At 34.4% G+C, this 21,990-nt stretch overlaps 4 protein-coding genes and 1 non-coding gene across 6 annotated transcripts; 2 read left to right on the top strand and 3 right to left on the bottom strand.

The window, feature by feature from the left end:
- Positions 1–2,334: 2,334 nt before the first annotated feature.
- On the bottom strand, positions 2,335–2,688 carry LOC105132957 (uncharacterized). The gene has a single exon (XM_011036711.1). The coding sequence runs from the start codon at positions 2,686–2,688 to the stop codon at positions 2,335–2,337; it is 354 nt and encodes a 117-aa protein (XP_011035013.1).
- A 2,250-nt stretch (positions 2,689–4,938) lies between these two features.
- Positions 4,939–7,976, bottom strand: LOC105132818 (uncharacterized). The gene is made up of 5 exons (XM_011036522.1): positions 7,614–7,976; positions 7,125–7,460; positions 6,488–6,654; positions 5,788–6,175; positions 4,939–5,505 (listed from the first exon to the last, which is right to left on the bottom strand). Exons 1-5 carry the CDS (start codon positions 7,677–7,679, stop codon positions 5,302–5,304), a joined length of 1,161 nt encoding a protein of 386 aa, XP_011034824.1. The 5' UTR covers positions 7,680–7,976; the 3' UTR covers positions 4,939–5,301.
- On the top strand, positions 7,845–7,916 carry TRNAW-CCA (transfer RNA tryptophan (anticodon CCA)). Its single transcript has one exon. It is a non-coding gene; the product is annotated as a tRNA-Trp (tRNA).
- Positions 7,977–8,987: 1,011 nt separating the features above from the next.
- LOC105132817 (RING-H2 finger protein ATL8-like) lies at positions 8,988–12,453 on the bottom strand. 2 transcript variants are annotated; one of them, XM_011036520.1, is made up of 2 exons: positions 11,706–12,453; positions 8,988–9,014 (listed from the first exon to the last, which is right to left on the bottom strand). In XM_011036520.1, the coding sequence occupies exon 1, from the start codon at positions 12,329–12,331 to the stop codon at positions 11,735–11,737; it is 597 nt and encodes a 198-aa protein (XP_011034822.1). In that variant the 5' UTR covers positions 12,332–12,453; the 3' UTR covers positions 8,988–9,014; positions 11,706–11,734. The 2 variants fall into 2 exon arrangements, with proteins under 2 accessions (XP_011034822.1, XP_011034823.1); XM_011036521.1 differs by having other exon boundaries at positions 8,994–9,010.
- A 5,317-nt stretch (positions 12,454–17,770) lies between these two features.
- LOC105132821 (dolichyl-diphosphooligosaccharide--protein glycosyltransferase subunit 1A-like) lies at positions 17,771–21,879 on the top strand. Its single transcript, XM_011036528.1, has 10 exons — positions 17,771–18,007; positions 18,099–18,143; positions 18,312–18,946; positions 19,029–19,176; positions 19,262–19,438; positions 19,512–19,580; positions 19,728–19,817; positions 20,809–20,967; positions 21,074–21,298; positions 21,515–21,879. Exons 1-10 carry the CDS (start codon positions 17,900–17,902, stop codon positions 21,704–21,706), a joined length of 1,848 nt encoding a protein of 615 aa, XP_011034830.1. The 5' UTR covers positions 17,771–17,899; the 3' UTR covers positions 21,707–21,879.
- The last annotated feature ends 111 nt before the right edge of the window (positions 21,880–21,990 follow it).

Raw genomic sequence — 21,990 nt, forward strand, 5'->3', positions numbered from 1 at the left:
CAGCAACAACAAATAATAATCTAATGGTATCCATCCTTATTACAGGTGCAAATGTATCTGAATAATCAACACTATAAATCTAAACATACCCTTTAACAACCAACCTAACTTTATACTTGTTGATGGTGCTGTCTGCATTCAGTTTAGTCCTGAATATCCACTTCACTCCAATAACATTTTTTCCTAATGGTCTGTCAACTAGTTTCCATGTGCAGTTCTTCTCAATCATGGATTTCTCCTCCTGCATTGCTATTAGAGAATAATATAAATCATATCTTGGGACCTCACATAACAGCTTAAGCTATTGGGTTGAGATGGTTCTTTGACATGGTATCAGAGCCTTGATGACCAAGTGGTCACGAGTTCGAATCTCATCATCCTCATTTATTTGATAAAAATTAAGTACAAGGTAATGTGGATCTGTGCAAGTTTCAAGTCCAAAGGACTTTCACTTGAAAGGGTGTGTTAGAGAATAATATAAATCATATCATGGGACCTCACCTAACAGCTTAAGCTATTGGGTTAGGATGGTTCTTTAACAATTGCTTTTTGCCATTCTCGATTTTGTTTTGCTTCTTCATAGCTTTCTGGTTCGCAGATAGCTACATTGCTCCTTTGATAAATATCATCAAGGGATTAGGTGCCTCTAAGTGGTGAATCATCAAATGATTTATCCTGCAATGAATTTGCCAGCTGCACATTTCTTTATGAGTCTCTCCACTCCCATTGTTCTTTTTCATGAAAATGGATATCCCTTGTAATAACCATCTTCTGAGTTTGAGGATGATAAACTTTATAGGTTTTAGAAACATCACTATAGCCAGCAAAGATTCCTGACATTGCCTTCTTGTTAAGCTTATCCCTTTTGATCTGTAGAACATGAACAAAACTAATACTGCCAAAGATTTTAAGAAAAATCAGTGAAGGTTTGTAGTTATACCAAACTTCAAAAGGTGTCTTTTCTTCCAGCAATTTTTTTGGAAGTCGGTTTTGAAGAAAGATAGTTGTGTTAGCTGCTTCTGCCCAAAACATCTTTAGCAAATTCTTTTCATGTAGCATGCATCTCACCATTTCTATAATGTATCAATTTCTCCTCTCACTAACTCCATTCTGTTCAAGAGTGTAAGGGGTAGTGTATTGATGTTCTATGTCAGCTTCTTCACAGTAGAGATTGAATTCTGATAAAGTGTATTCTTTGCCATTGTCTGACCAAATGGATTGAATTCTGCAGCTACTCTTATTCTCCACATTCTTCTTAAATCGCCAAAAAATCCCAGTTACTTCTAACTTGTATTTCATAAAGAAAATCTAGCACATTCTAGTAAAGTCATCAATAAAAAGTATGTAATATCGACTACCTTTTATTGAAGGTGTGCTAAATGGACTAGTAACATCTGTATGAATCAACTGAATTTTTTATGTAGACCTCTATGTTGACTTTGGAAACAGTTTTCTGTTTTGCTTACCAAATTGACAAGTATTACAATTTAGCAACAGATCACTGAATGAAGGCACTTCTCTTACAACTTTATGTTTTTCATATTGATCATTCGTTGTTGATGAAAGTGACCCAATTTCTTATGCCACACTTCCATGTCATTTAGTTTTGTTGGAAAGGTTGTGTACTCCTCCTTAAATGGTAAAAATGAAAAGCTTTTGCCTCTCATTTGGGCTTGAAATATTTTTTGTCCAGCAGCATAAAAAATATAGCAATATTGATTTTTGAAAACCACTTTCATGCCTTTCTCTATTAATTACCCAACACTCAACAAATTCTGATCTATATCAAGTATATAAAGAACATCAGAAATAGTTTTTGTACCCGAGTTGGTAATGATGACAATTGTTCCTTTTCCCTTTACTGCTATATAATCACTATTTCCAATTCTGACCTTTGCAACTTCAATAGTTTGCAAATTTCTGAAGAGACTCTTATCAGAAGTCATGTAATTTGTGCATCCACTATTGATTAGTCAGTGATCTCAGGAAGTCTGGACTGAAAAACATGTAGCTACAAACATGTGATCTTCATCATCTTGACTAGCAACTTGAGTATCTTCATCTTATTTCTGAAATTTTATTTTGCAGATGATTGCTTCATGTCCCATTTGATTACATTTACTGCACTTTGTATCAGGTCTCTTCCAGCATTTGAATGGTGGATGACCTAACTTGTTACAGTGTTGACATGGTGAAAAGTTTCTCTTAAGAAATTTTTCTTTGTTCTGGAATTGACTGACAGTAGTCTTACTATTGCTTGAAGTCTGAAGAATTTCTTCTTATTAGAATTGGGATACTTTATTTGTAAAGCTCCTTTAGTAACATGATCTTGCCTCATAGTCTCCGTTGCTCTTGAGCATGCAAGGCATTGATCAATTCTACCAAGGTGATCTTGGATAGATCCTTTGTATTCTTGATGGTGGTTAAAGATGCTTCATATCTTTTAGGCACAGTTACTAGAATTTTCTCTACAATTCTGCAATCAGAGAAATTTATGCCAAGTAACCTTACCTTGTTGACAATTCCAAGCAATTTGTCTGAATACTCTTTAATGGTTTCAGAATCCTTCATTCTATGTAGTTCAAATTCTCTTATCTGATTAAGACTTTGCATGCCACGAATTCTTTCATCTCCTGCATACTCCTTCTTCAAATAATCCCAAACATCTTTAGCTGATTTAAGAGACATAATCCTAGTGAAGATTGTTGTGGAAACAGCTGCAAATAGACAAGCTTTTGCTTTTGATTTTCTTGTTTTTCTCTTTTTATGATTTTTTATCTGAGCTACTGTTGGATTATTTGGTAAAGGATGAACTTCATAGTCTTTTTCAACAGCTTCCCAAAGATCCAACGCCTCCAAATAAGTCTCTATTTTTACTGTCTAGAGTTGATAATTTTCTCCATCAAAGATGGGAGAAGAAATATGAGAGAAACTTGTTTCAGCCTCCATTACAGGTCCCTTTAAGATAAAATCTCTGATATCAAATGAAAGTGTTTAAAAGAAAAGTGTTTACAAGAAGAAATGAAGATAGGAAGAAGAGAAGAGACAGCGACATTAAATTTGAATTTATTTCAGATTGAATGAATAAACTGATTGCATACATTCATTGCAATCATTACACATATTTATTCAAAACTAACAAAACAAAATTGCAAACTTCTAGCATGAAATCATGCTATGATCTGTTAACATGATAACAGATTAACTAACTCCTAGATACTAGGACAACAACTCATTATTTGCATGAGAATTAGAAATAACAAAAAAGATCTTCAACAGCTTCTTCTTTGACAGCTCCATGAAGCAATCTTCAACATGCTTTTTAAGACTCTAAGAGACAGGATTTTTGCCCAGATAAATAACATACGCCCCTGTGGAGTTATTATATGTTTTAATGTTTTAGAGTTCTCTACTATTTCGTTATTTTAGTTTAGGGATTAGATTTTATTAAATGTAATAAGTATTTTAAATTATAATTTGATTTATTGGTTTGAAGGAATATTTTAAAGTTTACTAAATGCCATGTGAATTTTATATATATTTGTTTTATGATATGTATGTTTAGTATAAGTTGAGTGTTCTTATAATACTGTTATTGCGTCGCCGATCGTGGACTCAAAATTCAGGTAATGACATGAGCCATCTCCAATTATAATGTGGTATGACTCGGTGTATGGAGTATGTATTGAAAGGTTGCTTAAGTCAGAAGTGACATGGTGAGAAACTCCATTGTCTAAGAGCCAGGTTAGATAAGTAGAAGAACCGGTAGCATAATGTGCTTGTGGTTGCCATTGTGAGGTAGGATGAGTGGATGAAGTTGAGGAGTTTTTGTTGGGCGAGGAAATTAGAACCAACCGAAAAGAGGGACACCTTCTAACAGTGCGGCCTTATTGTCTGCAGATTTGGAAATATTCCGAGTATGGACGAGAGGAACAGTTGCCAGGAGATGAAAATGGCCCACCACTTGGTGGTACGAAATACCTATTGGTATTATTGTTGGATGGATGCCAAGAGTTGTGGGAGCTGGAGTCTGAATGAGGGCACTATGGTGTTGTGTTTCAACTAGTGGGATTTGTAGTGGCTGGGAAGGGAGATGGTTCTCGCGTTGTTGTTTGTAAGGAGGCTTCAAAGTTGGGCAGATTTGTCATGAAGAATGTAATTGAGGAATCTCTAGCTTGAACAACACAAACCAGTTCCTTGTAATCATCTCCAATACCATCTAAGACTTTCTCTGTGAGATCCTCTGTACCAAGTAGGACTCTAATAAGAGCTAGTTCGTCATATCACGCTTTTATGTTCTATAAAAAATCAAATACACTTTCATAACCTTTTGCAAGGTCTTTTAGTGGAGTTTTAACTTATTTGATGTGTTCATGAGAGGACTTGGCATATGTGTTGGCTAAGATATCCTGTGATTCACAATTGAGCAATGAATGGAATAATGGCTAGAGAGAGAGAGTTAACGATGGCATTGAGAATGAGCTAGTCTTGTCTAATCCAGAGAACATATTCTGGATTTGGGATGGTGGTATTATTGTAAGTAATGTTCGTTGTGGGACTTGGTTTTAAGCCATCAATATAGTTTTAGGAGGTCATACCAAGTAAATAGGGTATGAAATTGCAATTTCCAGGAGATGTAGTTGCCGGATGTTAATGTAAGAGGAGTTTTGGCAGCCACATTAAAGCTGACGAGGGTATTACGAGTTTCATTGGTGTTGTGAATGATGGTGTGGGAAGAGTTTGCCATGAGTGAGGTAAACCAAAGGAAAAAAATAAAAAAAGGCTATCACTTAGTGCCATGATAGAATTATTGATGAATGATTTTTCCTCTTTCTTTTTCAATGATTCATCAACGTATAAACACCGGAGAAGTCTTAACCAGAAGGTTTGTTCCAGATTTTAGAGATTGCAACTGCTATATAGAGATAAGAAAGATTTAAACAAATCAATTTTGAATGAGTCATAACATTATCCTAAGACTAACTATTGCAGATGTTAGTTATAACACACAGCAGTCTTCTTGTTAGTTTGGAGTGCAACTTCCAGATATATTTGGTGCGGGCTGTGAAAGGTCAGCGTTCTAAGATGGAATATGTGAAAAGAATAAAGTCAGAAGGGGGGGTCGTCATTCTATTCACAGCCCAACCTCAAAAGTTCTTCACGACAAACCGGACGAAGTAAATTGACATCAAGATTTAACTGGCAACTTCAAATAAATATTCAGATCTGTTTGGTAAGACTCGAAAAACCATAGTTTGCAGCAGAATAATCATATTTGACAAAGGATATTGATAGAGTAGCTTAGGGCTTCTGCATTTCCTCCGAGGATGAACTGCTATTAAGAGAATTGAGGGAACGATCTGATTTCAAAGGCTTAGAATCACCGGATTGGCTATTAAAGGAGCTGCGTTCGACAAGCTCATTTGACTTTGGATTAAACTTGAATGATCTCTCAAATTCTTTAGCATTTCCAGTGTCGATGACTAATTTATTGAGTTTCTGCTCCTGCAAACAGAAAGTAAAATAATAAACGAGGGAACTGCAGTTAGGGCACAGAAGGGAAATACATCCAGCAACGGCAATAGAAACATTACGATAGATTAATGCAGGACCATACAGAAACGAGATATATGGACAGGTCTACAAAGTTAATTAGGAATGGACCGCAGCATGTTTTCTAAATTAGTTACTCTTTGGGTGATGCAATTCTCATTGCATGGGATTGATTCTCTCCTTTCTAGTTGTAAATCCTCAGGGCATAGATGCATAAATCTTAGAAGTGCTTACATTCTGTAGTGTCTCTAGCTTTCTTTGTAGCGCCTCATGCTCAGCCTGAATACGGAAAGGAACACCATGCTTTTGATAAACATTGTTTTGAGCCAAGTCTTCGTCAATGTCACTGGCAGTAGTTGCAAAAGGATGATTTGCAGGAATCCATCTGACCATGTCAGGGTCAACATTTGGAGGTATTGAATCCCCTTCTTTAAGGAAAATTGTTGGTCTTTTCCACTGGTATGCTCGTGACCTCCTTCTCTGATGGATGGCTTGTTGTTCTTTGGTTAGTGTAACTGGAGCTAAGCGATAAACCTTTCCACACATCTCAACGGTTGAATTGCTCTTGCCAACTTTAACCAATGGATTATTGAATGGATCCTCGTATTTGAGAGGACTTGATCTGTGGATAAGAGGTTCCACAATGAAACCACGTTATTATCATTCAACCAGCATGAGATGACAAAAGCTTGGCACAAAATGTGATCCTTAGAACACCTAGTTGAGTTAAGAAAACAGAGAGGCAATGGAGGGGATGATAAAGAAAATTAGTTTCTACAAATAGAGATCATGCAATGGCAATCATTCTCCAGGAAAAGAAGTGGGAAGTCTTGGCAAATCATTCAAACCACAGAAAAGTAATTGTTCTACAATGTCCACTGAGACGATGCAAGGAGAAGATAGCAGCAGAAAGCATTGGGGATTGAAATCATACATGCCTCTTCTATCAGATCTCAGCTGGCCACGTCTAACAAGATCAGCTACAGAGCCAGGACGGCTTTGCCTCGACTTCCTAACCACATATACTCTCACAGCAACAACCAAAAATGCAGTAGCAACACATAGCCATATTAGAAAATTGCTTCCAGAAGCTCTTCTCATCTGATAAGCCAAAAGCCTCTATAAATAAAAGACTAGAATAATCTACAATTAGAACACCAAAAGGCCCAAAACACTACTTATGAATCACATGATCTTTTCATCAAAGAAAGCCTAACAACCTAACCTCAAAAAATCACAATATCAAACAAGCATTGCCATCTCTTGAATTGATCAAGTTCAGAAGTACATTGTACCCATTCTTGCTTCCATTTTACTGCGATAGCTTAATGAAAAACTTATAACAACTTGCACATTTTTACTTCTACAACGTAAATGTCATGTTATGATGACATTGTTGCAGTTTCAAATCCAATGCCTGGTGGTTCAATTCAAGAAGCCTGTCCAGTTCCTAAAAATTCCACATTTTTCCCGAAAACACAAGCTTTTCCAAGACTACAAAAACAAACACCCATGCTTCCAATTATAGGAATTCATATTCAACGATGATTCAAAAGAACTCGAAAGCTCACCACAAAAACAACAGGAGGGAGAGTGGCAATCATTCCCTGAAATTTGGAAAAAGGGTCTTTTTTCCAATCCAGGAGCGTAGTATCACTCTCACTCTCTTTCTTGTTGGCCACTGCTTTTGCCACATCTTGAACACATTGCTGCTGCTCTTCCTCCTCCTCCTCTTTGGGATTCTCCACATTATCATTATTTTTATTAATTGCTTTAAAGCGAAAACTTGGATTAATTAATAAAACTCGATTGCATCTGGGTTGTAAAGAAGACAAGACAAAATCTCTCCCGAATTCCACTACCTTCGGAGAAAACCGGTGTTTCGATGCCCAAAAAGATGTCGGCGGCTACATAACATCAAATATCATAGTACAAAATAACATCGAACATCATAGCACGCTATACGTAATAATTACAAAAAAAAAAAAACAACAACAACAAGAAGAAAAGGGGATGATGATGGTAAGATTAAAGAATAAAAATCATGATTAATTAATTACCTGGACAGAGAAACAGTGAAATTGAGGAGTCCAAGCTGATGGTGATGATGTTGTTGTCGGTGTCATTTTCAAAAGAGATTTTTTAGGAGTCTAAAAAATTTCATTTCAAAATCAACATAAATTGATGATGCACCAGTGCCATCACTTGGTCCAAAATCCAACCACAAGAGCCTCACGTTTCAGTCCCTTCCTCACCTGCTATTAGCATTTTGAGGCACAAGATTAACAAGTGGATCCGTGGCGCAATGGTAGCGCGTCTGACTCCAGATCAGAAGGTTGCGTGTTCGATTCACGTCGGGTTCAATTCCCTTCTTTTTAAGAGATTTTTTGGTTTTCTTTTTTGAGATATTTTTTTGGTTCCTGCCTTCCACTTGCCTCGAATTGCCGAGAAAAATCCTTGTCACCCCCCCTGCATATTATCATATATAAAACACTAAAAGACACGGTAAAATCATTGGAGTCCATTTTATTGAGTTTTTATTTGTATTTGTGGTTATGTTTTTTTAAAAAAAATAAAAATAATATTTTAATGTTAATATCAAAAATAAAATTTTAATATATTTCTAAGCAAATAAATATTTTAAAAAATAAATGTTATTATAATATCAAATACTAATTTACTCTATTTGTTTTTGCATTTTTTTTATGTAATTTTATTTTGCATACTGAAAAAAATAATGTTATTAAAAATATATTATTAACATTTTTTTTTGGCATGTCCTGAAAAAAAAAAAAACAAAAAGCCTTGAACATTTTTATTTTTTTTTTATATGTATCTCATGACCGAGGACGATTCAACTCAGCCTCGAGCCCTGCCAGCCACTCACTTTTTGAGTCTTGACATGGTGTATGGTATACGGTATTTGAACCCTGAGCTATTAACCAAATCTCGTTTTCAGTACCCCGTGATCTTTTGTTGTGGAAAAAATCTCTCAAATGGGTAATCTATTAGGGGTTAATTAGACGTTTCCCTTTAAACTCCTCTGCTAACTTCAAGGGGATTCGGTAATTTTTTTCTTAATTGAAAAAAAGACAAAAAGATTAGCTCTTAATGCACTCCCCAGTTCTCAATTTAATCTTAAAAGAGTCATGGACTCGGTCCCAAACATTTAAGACATTTCCAAACTGGGTGCTTTGACAGTTTCAATAAGCTTTTCATTAAATGTTTCCCACAGAGCATAAGTTTGTAGTAGAAATACAAATTAGATGGACCCAGTGATAAATGAACTAGGATTTGGGACTTAATTGAAAGAATCTTTTGTTTTGTTCACTCTGCTAAGAATAAGTAATTGTGGTAGGGGCTGAAGTGGGGTCTCCATTTTTTCTTCTTGGTGACAGAATTGGTCAAGTCCTGAAGACACTTTAGCCGCCTTGATATAAATATATATATATATATATATAGTTAGCAAATTCAAACTCGGACACTCCATTGAAGAAGATGCCTCCCTCCCCCACTAGATCTTAGAAAATACTTAAGATGAAGATTGTGGCATGACTGATTTGTTACAAGAAGGCGCAATGAGTTATTCTGGCCCTTTTTCTGGACCATGGAGAGCAGTCTTATTTTATTGAATGGCTCCGGGGGGAGAGGAATTGATTGCTAATGAATAAATAAAGAAATTATACCATTACCTTAACGCCGACTAACACCACCTTTTTTTAGGTCAGGACAATAAAGAGGATGATTGGATTACTATTCGATAATGAGTGGTTCTTATTGCGTTACAATATGTTTTTTAATTTTTTTTGTTTTAAAATACATTTAATTAATAAATTCTTAGGCGCATGATGTGTTGATTTTAGAAAAACAATATTATTTTAATATATTTTCAATTAAAAAATACCTTTAAAAAGTTTCGATACCTAATTATTTGTTTAGAAATATTTAATCATATCTCAGTGACTATTTAATGGCTTTTTTTTTGGTTTATAGCTAGTGGGTTTCTTGACTCTTATGCTAATCAAGTAACATGGTTGCCTAATTTATTATAATTAATTTTCCTCCTCGACAAGTTGATATGTATAATGAATGATTTGTTGTTGGTGTTGGGTATCAGTTGACAATGTAATTCGACAGTTTTTTTTATTATTATTATTCTTTTTCCATATGAAAGGTATTAATAGGAATTCTTATTATTATTTTAGAATTTAAACCGGTTTAATGGATTCACTGAGATAGACTAATTCTATTCAAAAAATTGAATTGACCATAAGCATCATTTTTTATTCCATTTAAAAAAATTTAGAAAATCAATCCTGTCAATCTGTTATCTTGATTTTATCTTAAATCAATTTCAGGCTGGGTTTTAAATAATACTTTTTAAAGTAATTTTTAATAATTTTAATTTTGATGGAACAACATTCAAATTAAATATTTTTTTTAAGTGCATTACCGGACACAATTAATTATAAAAAATAAATACAGACACAAGAACTAATTTAAACATTTTAAAAAAGATAAAATGAAAGATGACATATAAACAAACTCAGCTCGGAGGAATGAAACACTTGATCTCTTGACGGAGATCAATATGGCACTAAAAAAAATCAAAATACAGTTGGTGTTTATGATACATTCAACCATCCCGTTTTTTGCCACCCATGGCTTTACCTACCATGAGCAGTTGAAAACTTTCATCATCTTCCAATACAATGGCTCCTCTGGGGTATACATGTCGGCGGTTGCCACTTTCCGACACCATTGCGGCCTGTGGATTAATATCTCTATCAAGACATTAATGTTTGTTTCCGACCATAGTTTTGAAGTAAAAATGATTTAGATCTGGCGAGGAGGGTGGAAACTATTTTATTTTATTTTATTTTTAGATTATGATTTTGAAAATGTTTGATTAATTAATCTCACTGATTTTTTTTTAAGAATATAAATTGAAAAAAATACAATTTATATCTTTTTTTAACCCAAGGCATTGACCAGAAATGAACAAAAAGACCACAACCAGTCCAAGTGATCCTTTTGTGAGATTTTTTTTAAAGTATATTTTTCACCTTTTAACAGGAGTTTCTTTTCTTGATGATGACTTAGCTTAGTGATGAATCCTAGTGCAGCTATAGCTGTTTAACCGCTGGGCTGCTTCCACTCAAAAATCTTCCAAGTAAAGCGTGTCATTGCACGACCACAGCTGTGGATATTTATTGGTTAATGTTGACAAGTACCTCTGGCCTTCAGGAATCCTCCCCTTCGATATTTTGTGATGTTTTAAGAAATGTGATTAATTGTGAAGATAAGAATAAATATATTTTAAATAATTTCAAAATAAATTTTATTAGATAAATCGTATCTTTTTTATTATAATTGTTTTTGCCTTTTGTTTTTCAAAACAATTCTTTTTTATTATAACTTGTCTTTACAGTAAATCTAATATAATTCAAGTTAATATGAGTTAATTTATTTTTTATATTTTATAAAAAATAAAAATAATAATATTTTTATTAAAAAATAAAAAACCAATAAAATATAAATTTTTAACCAAATTACTTCCTGTATTTTTATTAAAAGTTGACCTGACTTGACATAGAATCACACAATTCAACCCACCATGTCAAGTCTTACAACAGTGCTATTTTCAACACTCTTCTACTCTACCATCGTTCAGAAATGATATCATAACCATCCGAAGAGCAAAATAGAAGTTCCTCTCAGCCTAATTTCCATCCAATCAAAAATAAAATAAATAATAAAAATTGTTGGGCACAGAAAATAGATTCCCTCGGTTATTACTCTTTTTTTTTTTTCCTGTGAAAAACAAGTTAATAAATCCCATAACCAATGAAGAAATAATGAGAAAGGAAGGCACAAACAATTATAATTAATACATTAATATATATATTTTTGCTCGCATTAAACCCTTCTTAATTGCTATGTGGGAAAATGTTTGAAATTTACACAAACTTAAATCCATAAAAATACAGAAACACTACTCATTTATAATTAATTCCATCTTCAATCTTCCTTGATCCTTTCTAAACCCTAAATTCCTACTATAACTAAAATTAATTTCAAATACTGAATTGACTAATCCCAAGCACAATTACCAACAAGGATTAAACTACTGGCTATAAACATTTTTTCTTAAGACATATACAAATAAGCTTTAATTAAGCTAGGGCAAGAACCTATTAGCATCATCTTCACGCTCCTTTAGGCTAGCCTCAGTTTCAACTCCACCACCACCACCACCACCACCATTAGAAGAACTCGAACCTGAAGGCAAACCACCACACTTCTGACACCGGGTAACCACCAAAATCTGACGGCAAGAAGGGCAAGAAGAGTGAGACCCAAGCCATGTGTCAATACAGCTCACATGAAACCCATGTCCACACTGAGGCAACACACGGATTTCATCTCCAGCGGAGAATTCCGTCAAGCAAATTGCACAATCGGGGAGTTTCCCTGAGAAATCTTCAGAGAAGGTTTGTTTAGGGAGAGAGCGGAGGACTTTCTTTTTTAACCCTTTATTGGCGACTGCAGGGGGAGGAGGGGGGACTGGTGGTGTGGGATTCCGGGATGAGAAGCGGCGGAGCCAAGCGCAGCGAGCTACAGCGATGAGGCCAAGAACGCAAATTAGAGCGCAGAGGAGTGCTGCTAGTATGACCATGAAGTCTGAGTCCACCGTGGCTGACGCTTGTGGAGGCGACCCAGTGGTGGTCGCCGAAGAGTTCGCGACGGCGTTTAGGAAGCTGAAAGGACGAGCCATGTGAGCGAGATGAGTAGAGACTAAAGAGCGGCTCTGTTTTGTTCCTTTTTCTTAGCTTTTCAAGAGAGAGAGAGGGAGGATGAGGGAGAGAGTGTTGTCTTCTTTAATCAAAAGTAGGGGGTTTGAGTGTTTTTATAGGTAAGGAATAAAAAGAGGCCACATTAAATATTGAAAATATTGTTTTACCTCTCTCCTATGTACTACATTTTCCTTTTCTGTTGATTTTGAGTTGTTTTTTTTTTTAATAGTTTATCGTTAATTAATATCTTCAAGTTAGTTTAAACATTAATTAATATCAATTTCTTCTTTGAATAATTATAAAAATACATATATTTATATTGATATGGTGTATTTATAAAAATAAATAAATTATTTTGAACATTAATTTTAAGTAGACTTTTAATAGCTAAGTTAGATAAATCTCAAGAAGTTGGTTTAGTTGCTAAAGTAAAGAAAATATGCTATCTTCTTTTATTTTTTAGATTTAAATCTCGAAGTAAGTCAGCATCTAATGTAATTTACGTTTCTTTTTTAAAAATACATCGGGTCAATCTTGAAGATTGTCTAAATAAAGAAGTGAGTCTAGATTGAAATGCATCCATGCATCCATCTATAATTGAAAAAAAAGGAGTTATTTTTAGAAATTTCTATCAAACATACTTTTCACTTAAAATTTTTTAACTTATTTTTGTTATAAATTATTTACATAAAAATATTTTTTAAAAGTATAACTTAATATCAAAAATTAATTTTTATAAGCAGAATTTTAATCTAAATTGATCTACTATCATTAACATAGTTAACTAAGATCGAGGGACTGAACTTGGTGCTTCCACTCCACCAAATTTTCACAACCTTAATTAATGTTTTTTCTAGATTAATTTGTCCATGCCTACCATTTTTTTTTAAAATAAACTTCTCTCTGATCCTATTCTCTAATTTTTTTAACCGAGTAATGCTATTCTAGTATGAAATTTATTTAAGATTAGTTAATTAACCTCATAAATTCAATTAATACATTTTTTGTAAGTCAAGTATGAATATTATATAAGATTATCATTATTTTTTAATCTAATTTAATTTTCTGCTCATTTCTATGATTGGAATTTTACATCACTTCACGGGGTGATAAAATTTTAAAAAGTTAGGGCTTATTTTTTTTATATTTTAAAAATATTTTTTATATTTTCAAATTAGTTTAATATATTAATATTAAAAATAAATTTAAAAAATAAAATAAAAATATTTTAAAAAACAATTATTATCACATTAACTGTTATCGCCGGCTTCCTTTCTTTTTCTGGAAAAAAAGTAAGCTGCTTTCGAAGTTGAGAGGAGAATCACGTTGTGATATTGCTCTGCAAAAGACAAGCGAGGAGACCCCATCTTCCCCACCAAACAATAATTAAATAAATAAAAATTAATTAAATTAATAACCTTTTTGTTACCTTGTCATTTAAGCTTGTTCTTGTAAAGACACTACTGAGTGATTTTCTGTTCCCGTCATGCTACCCTGTTTAATCCGGTGAGCGCCGAGTGAGTAACCTTAGCAGTAAACTTGTCCGACACGTTCTTGCGATATCCATTTTTTCTATAATTACACGTCAATTACGGGAGATAGCTCGGTGCCGATCCTACTAGATCGGAGCATGGATTTTACGTGTTTAGTATTGTATTAATTTTTACAGAAAATAAATCAAGAAATTATAAATTATAATTTTAGGAGAAGGTTTTTAATAAAACTCATATAAAATCATATATATATATATATATTAACTAAATACCTTTAAAATCATAATAGAAATAAGATAGAATTTCAGCCAACCCTCATTGCATTACCAAGCATTACCCCTATCTTGTAATATTTATATGTAATGATCGAAAAAGGAATACCAGAACATATGACGTCCTGCAATTCCAATCCATGGCCTTTAGCAATCCAAGAACATGGGGTTGTAGACGTGGGAAACAAGCAGTATCGTGAACGTTGAGACATTTCGTGCCTTTGCCGCCTATATTACAGTCATTATCGGTCGAGACATTTTCTGAATTGTTGGTGAATATATGAGAACGAGAGCTCTTTTTTTTTTTTTTCATTTTCTGATTTCAAGAGCACGTTTATCAGAAAAAAATGGATATGAAAAATGATGAAAGTAGTAAAAACATTATAAAAAATACAAACACGTAGGATTAAGATTTAATAGAGGTATCTCTCTCTAATCACTTTATAGTTTCTTATCCTTTTTGTTAAATGATGAATACATTCACATTCAATCCCTTATTTTCCATCTTTCCTCCCGTACCTCCTAATAAATAGATAGAGTGATGGTCTTGACTGTAACATAAAATTATTATTATTGAGATCTTATTTTATAGTTAAATTCTTGAGTTGATATTAATAAAATTATATATAAAATGGTGATAAGCTTATGCTAGTTTTAGGAAGAAGAAGAAAAAAATTTAATTTAAAGGGTGCAATGGAATATAATATAAAACTGTTTTTTAATATTTATAATACCGGAGAAAAATAAACATAAAAATGAAAAGTAGAAAGATGAAGAGATTAAAAAATAATTTAGAAGTATGTGAAAATACTCTTATATTTTTTATAAAACCAAATATAATTTTATCTCTCATTTTTTCATGTTTATCTCCATAAAATACAAGTTGAGAAGCATAGGATTTTTTTCACAGATACCGGTCATGTTTTTCTCCTTTTTTATTCAAGAAAACAAGAAATGCAAATGAGAAAAAAGGAGGGACGAGGCGAGAGAAGAAGCAGCAGGGTTTGATTTGATGATCTGGGGGTGGGGAGCAGGAGATCAAGCAAGGTTCTGAGTTAATGTGACTGAAAATCGATTGATTGAATGAATGAATATGCTGGTAAGCAATATCGATGCAGTACAATCAAGTGAGCCATAAAAAAAAAAAAAAAAAGAATAAGTCATGTATAATGCTTCCTTTGACTGCCAAGAACCATCTCCTTTCTTTCTTGTCGAGGTAGCATCATATATGCTGTGGACTGTCCCACCCACCTTAGTATAAAGGCGAAGCAGCAACAGCAACAGAGATTCCAACGTCTTTTTCCCACAAAAATAATGAGATTCCAATTTCATTTAAAGAATCTCAGTCTTGTATACTGCCACGTCGAGCACCAGGCTGTGGTAAAAATGGAATAAAAACAAATATAAAGGAATTCTTGCTTTGGCAGAAGCAGAATCAGGGGAATGGAGGTAAAAACGACACTCCCTGTCTCAATAGTCTATAATTTATCATTCTTATACATATATATACTTAACGTAAACTATCTTTATATATGTATAATCTATGCACTGGAACGGAGAGCGCCATGGTTCTGCGAATAAATGGACTAAAAGGTTTCTTCTACTGGTCATGATCCCCAACCTAACCTCCAGCATGAAGGATTGTCTGGTCGGGGAATGTGACATGAATCGATGTCAGAAGCAGACGAGGCAAACAAGGTGCGGAAACTGTGAACCCATCTCATGCAGGGCAAGGAGAAAGAAAAAAGGACTGCGCGTACGTACGTGACACACTTGTCGTGCTTGTGACTTGTGAGCTGTGAATTTTATGGTAGACGACATTGGCCAACTATATACCACCGAGGTAAGGGCCATGTGAATTGCTAGCTTGTCCCCTCAAAACTCACCCACCTTTTCTTCAATGCACTCATCACCTCACTTCCTTGTTTTCTGCTTCAACAACATATAGTTTCCTTGTATCTGTATCCATTCAGGCAGTGAAGTAGAAGAACACGGAACAACAATGTTCAAACCATGGGAAAAAGGACAGGATGCACAATTCTCAATTTACCAGCACAGTACAAAGATAAGCAATTGTTTCGTTGAGATCACCCTGCAGCTATATATGTGCTCCTATTGGAATTCTAAGCAGACTACCAACAGAAACCACTCCCTCAAGACGACGTGAAATCGTAGGCCATCCACAATGAAAGATGGACACCAAGAACGTTAAAACCTCTCAATGGACATGAACGTTAAATTATGGCCAGTTTATGTAAAAATGAGACCAGACACTTCAAGAAGCAAAACCAGTTACAGCCAAAACACCAACCTGTTTAAAATCATAAACAAATGCAAATAAACTAAGTCACAAAATTGTCATACAGGAACGGCATTTCTAAGAAGCTCTGGAGAGAATCCAAACAAACACCAAACTGTTTAAAATCTTTGTCAGCATCACATCGTCACTTGGCATAAAAAGGCTCAACAAACCATGATTTGTCACAGGAAAACCCCTTCTTCCCATGATAAAAAGTATCGAGCCTTTTCATGCTTATCATACCGCAATCCCACTCCAAGGCTAGCAGACAACTACAGTTAAAACCAGTACAACGTTAGCCTTTATGCTCGAAAAGACAAGAAATTAATTTGTTTCTGAGGTTGCTTCGAGGTATAGTTTTAAAAAAGTAAGTTTGAAGCAGACGTGGTTAGATAACATTTAAATATTTATCTGATAAAAATTTTAAAAATTATACTTGAAGTTTATCCTTAATAAAAAAATATATAAAATATTTAATTGTGATTGTTTTTTAAAAATATATTAATTTTTTTATTTTATAAAAATTATTTTTGATATTAACACATTAAAATATCTGAAAATATAAAAAATTAATTTGAAATAAAGAAATAAAAGATTTTTTTTTTAAATTTTAAAAAATATTTTTAAAACATAAAAATAAATAAAATTTTATAAAACTTAATTAAAAAAATATATAAAAACTGCTTTATAAAAATTATATTTCAAATTTAATCTTTTAATGAATCCATGATATAAAATACAGTTTAGTATTTTAACAAACACGTAACTGTATTTTTTTAGATAATAAATGCAAAAACTACAACTAAACAAACGGACTTACTAGTCTCAATTAAGGATTACAAGAAACATACATCAGGATAAAAGTGGGAGCTCCGATTCTTGAATCTAGAACCTAACCAAAAAAATAACCAAAAAAATAAAGCCCCATGTTTGCATTTTAAAGAATTCCCAAATATAATATCAAGAAATCAATAATATATGTTGATCCTTCCACCCCGGCCATGAGAATTATTGTAATTAAATTCAAGAGAATTAGCTCATGATTTAGTATCTAGTGAAAAGTGAAGTGAAGTGATATTTAATTTGAATTTTTTTAAAATTTTAATTTTTTAAAAGGAAAGATTGTTTTGAATTAAGCTGAGTTAATAAGGGTTTGATTTGAGTTTTTATAACTATGCTCAGATTCAATTTTAGAAAATAAATAAATAATAGTAGTAATAGTAATAGTAATAATTTTAAAAAATAAATAAATAATAGTAATAATAGTAATAGTAATAATTAAAAGAAAACCGCATGGTGGGCTGTATTATACTAGAGAAGGTGCGAAGCCAGAATGGGCTGGCCCGACCCGACTAAGAAATCATGTTCCATCCAATCTATGAAAGTGGGATGGAATCAAACCTTAGAGCTGAGGAAGGATCCATCTCTCTATGTTGAAGTAGTTGCCTGGAGAAACGCCGTGCTGATCGACACGAAAGACTAGTCATGGGGTTACGATTAGATTTACTTTCTTTGTTTACGACACTTGCTCTGCTCTCAACAACAACAACTATTGTTCTTTCCGATGTCATTCTCTCCAAAGTCGATCGCCGTGTAAGTTCTCATTTCCCGAGAGATCTCATTTCTTCGATTGTTGTTTTTCCAGTTTCAGAATTATGCTGATGTGATCTACCTTTTGTTGCAGATTGATTTGACTTCACAGATTGTGCGCCTTACTTCCAAATTAAAGGTGCTTCGCTGATTTGCTTCTTCTTCTTCTTGTTTTTTTTTAAAGGATTTTGATGTTTGATGATGGTGTTTTCAGCTGGAAATAAGTTTCTTGGATTGCTTGGAAATGGTTATTGGCCTGTAAATCATTAGCTTGCATTTTTCTTACTCTTTTACCTTACTTTTTTAGGTGGAGAATGCTGGTCCCGGTCCTGTTTCTGAGATTTTGCTTACTTTTCCTGAGGTTCAGGCCAAGGATTTGGCATACTTGACAGCGGCACTTAATGAGGGGAAAGGAAAAGTGAGAAACTCAGGGAGTAGTCTCCCTATAAATGTTGTCAATCCAGAGGGAATGCCCCCTTCTCTGACTTGTCATTCAATATCGTTACCCAAGGCTTTGGCGGAGGGGGATAGTTTGACTATAGATGTCTTAGCAGTATTTACTCATGCATTACGGCCGTTTCCTGAAGAAATTACGCAAGCTGATATTCAGCTAGTTTTGTTCCAGGATACTGCTCACTATCTTTCCCCTTATGCGGTTAACGTTCAGTCCCTTACTGTTAAATTGCCCAAGGCTAGAATCGAGACGTATACGAAGTTGGAGAATACAAATGTACACGGCTCTGATATCAAATATGGTCCATATCAAAACCTGCCTCCCTTTTCGTATGCACCCGTAGCTGTTCACTTTGAAACCAATCAACCATTTGCTGTTGCTCAAGAGTTGGTGAGAGAGATAGAAATTTCCCACTGGGGCAATGTGCAAGTTACTGAACATTACAACATTGTCCATGGAGGTGCTAAAAGCAAGGGTGAATTTTCCAGGTCAGTTTTTTTATTCTTTTCGTGTTATTATTATGGTGGTGACTGGTATCGTATTCAAATTTTGATTCTTAAAATCCTGCAGGCTTGACTTTCAGGCTAGACCACACCTTCGAGGTGCATCAGCCTTCAGGAATCTTGTTGCAAAATTGCCGCCAAGGGCTCATTCCATTTATTATAGGGATGAGATTGGAAATATATCAACATCTAATATTTGGGGTGATCCTAAGAAGGTGGACATTTTGATTGATTCAAAATTTTTTTGACAATTAGAATAATTGCTTACGTTGCTAATTCAAGTCTTCTCCTTAATTGCAGACAGAACTATTGATTGAACCTAGATATCCATTGTTTGGAGGTTGGAGAACTACTTTTACTATTGGATATGGCTTGCCACTTCAAGATTTTTTATTTGAGTCAGAGGGAAAACGTTTCATTAACTTCTCTTTTGGCTCCCCTATAAATGATTTGGTCATTGATAATATCATTGTGAAGGTTAGTTCAGTGGAAAACGTTTCCCACAAGAATTTTTTCTTTACGTGGTCTTGACTTTGTTTTCTTGTTGCAGGTTGTTTTGCCAGAGGGATCAAATGATATATTTACTTCTACCCCATTTCCGGCAAAACAAGGACAAGAGGTATTATAGAGCTAAGATTTATACTGTATTGTATTCTTATTTCTTATAGCTGTTTTCTTTTTCCTTGGGCATGTTTTCTTCTCTACTTCAAAAGACTGAGGCTATCTACCTTCATTTGATTGTCTTTATCTTTGTGATCTAATGCAGACCAAAATTTCTCACTTAGATGTTGTTGGGAGACCAGTTGTTGTGCTGGAAAAGACCAATGTTGTTCCTGAACATAACCAGTATTTCCAGGTACTTCTATGGACTCTTTCAATATGTACGAGCAGCATTGAAGTGCTAAAGTGTGAACTAAGGCCATTTTTACTACTGTCTACCAAACTTAACGTTATTATGCTAATTATTGAATATCAAGTGAGGGACTAGCTGAAGACTAGAAAGTTCAACACAAATGGTAACGAGAGGGGTATTGATCCATCTATAGTGTATTAAAAGGCATGGAGGAATGCTTTTGCTATATGTAATTTGGCTTGGTTATGAGGGTGCTTGATTAATTCTTGTACAATTGTAGGATTGTTTTTGTGTTCGAAACATGTGCTTGTGCTCCAATTATTTAGACATATTTCAACAATTTGGAAAAGGCAGATGATATGTTAATCTTGTTGTAATTGAACAATAGCCTACTTGTAGTGTAAGGCCTACTGTATATTAATAGATTTAACAGATTCATTGATATTTCCTCCTTTTATAGTTGTTTTGCTATTTTTTGGAGAAGTTACGGGACTGAAAAGTGATGGTCTAAGGGTCTGTCTGGGAAAGCTGTAGCTGTGGCTTTTGAAAAGCTACAAATTGTAGCTTCTAAAAATAATACATAGAAAGGATTGTGATATTAGCTTCTAAAGTATTACCAAACACTTAGAAGCCACAGCCACAACTAAAAGTCACAGCCAAAGGTGATTCCCAAACAGCCACTTAATGTGGCAAGAAATTGTAGCCGTTACTGTTTTCTTGTGTGTAAGGTGGTGCATGAGGGAGGGCAAACGTCGGGGTTTCCCGTCCTTTGAGACTGACTGAGTTTCTAAATTTCCATTAAGCTGAAGTGCAGGACCTAGATTTCTTAGATCACTTCGTGATGGAACTTGGTTTTCCTTGTATTTGATGTACTCAACAATTGAATGTATCCTTCTGTGGATCCAAGAAAAATTAGAAACAAAAGTAGCTTCTGATTTTGGTGCAGTGCAGTGTATTGAAGACTATTTTGAAAATAACCCGGTTTGTATTGCAGGTCTATTACAGGTTCAGCAGCCTTTCAATGCTTAGGGAGCCATTTATGTTAATTTCTGGATTCTTCTTCATTTTTGTTGCTTGCATTGTATACATGCATGTAGACATGTCAATCTCGAAGACCTCTGCTTCTTATTTGGCAAAAATGCAGTGGGATGAGGTAAGTAGGATGTCATATGTTGTACCCTTTTCAGTTCAGTCTGGTGTAATTGTTTGCAAGTGAAAAAACCAACATATATAATAGAATTTGCGATTTCTGATTTCAGGTGCGGGCAACAATTCAGCAAGTCCAAAGTGTCATCAACCAATGCTTATATACGCATGAAAAGCTAGAAGCATCACTGCGTGATCTTTCTAGAACTGGGGATGTTCAAGCTTGTAAAACTGCTCGAAAGACAGCTGACAGTTTGTTGAATGAGTATTCCAAAGAGTTAAAGCCCTTGCTTTCATTCTTGCAATCTTCTCCTCAGGCTACTCAAATATTACCTAAGGTTTGTCGATCTACTCATCCTTTATCACCAATAGAGGATAAATTTGTGGAATTTATTCCGAGGACTTGACAGCATTTAACCATCACCAAGGACATGAATTGTTACACATGTCAAAACTTGAACGACGTACCATTATAATGTTCTGTTACCATCCTCACCTTCTGTTTTGCTGTGCTTCCACATTCCCGAATGTAATCAATGCTACTGGTTGTGTAGGTGGAGGAACTGGTGGCAAAGGAGAGGGAATTGCAAGAAAGGCTGATAGCGAAGCATTCAACCATAGTGGACTGCTATGAAAAGAAGATTGGAGGAAGGGAACTTGAGAATCGGGTTGCGTCGCAGCAACAGAAAGTTGTAGTTTTGAAGCAGGAGGTTGAAGACCTTCTTGATTACATTGAAGAGATATAGTTCAAGGTTTAGGTAGCCTGAGTATTGGGGTCAGAATTTGGTTATCTAAATACTAGATGAGCTAACTGCAATTTTCCACGGCAATAGTTCACCAAATATAACTTCTACATGATAATGATATTCGGAACTTCGAGCTTTATATGAACTAATCCTGATCTGCCTTGCATGTTGAATTTTGAGTCTGGCACTAGGGTCAGCTACGGTTATCAGGCAGAAATCATTTAAATTCTTTCTCAAAACTTCTCAAAAAAAGTTTTGTCGCATTTCAAATGCCAAAATCGTAG

The sequence above is a fragment of the Populus euphratica genome, unplaced genomic scaffold, assembly GCF_000495115.2.
Source record: "Populus euphratica unplaced genomic scaffold, PopEup_1.0 scaffold68.1, whole genome shotgun sequence".
Taxonomy (NCBI): Eukaryota; Viridiplantae; Streptophyta; class Magnoliopsida; order Malpighiales; family Salicaceae; genus Populus; species Populus euphratica.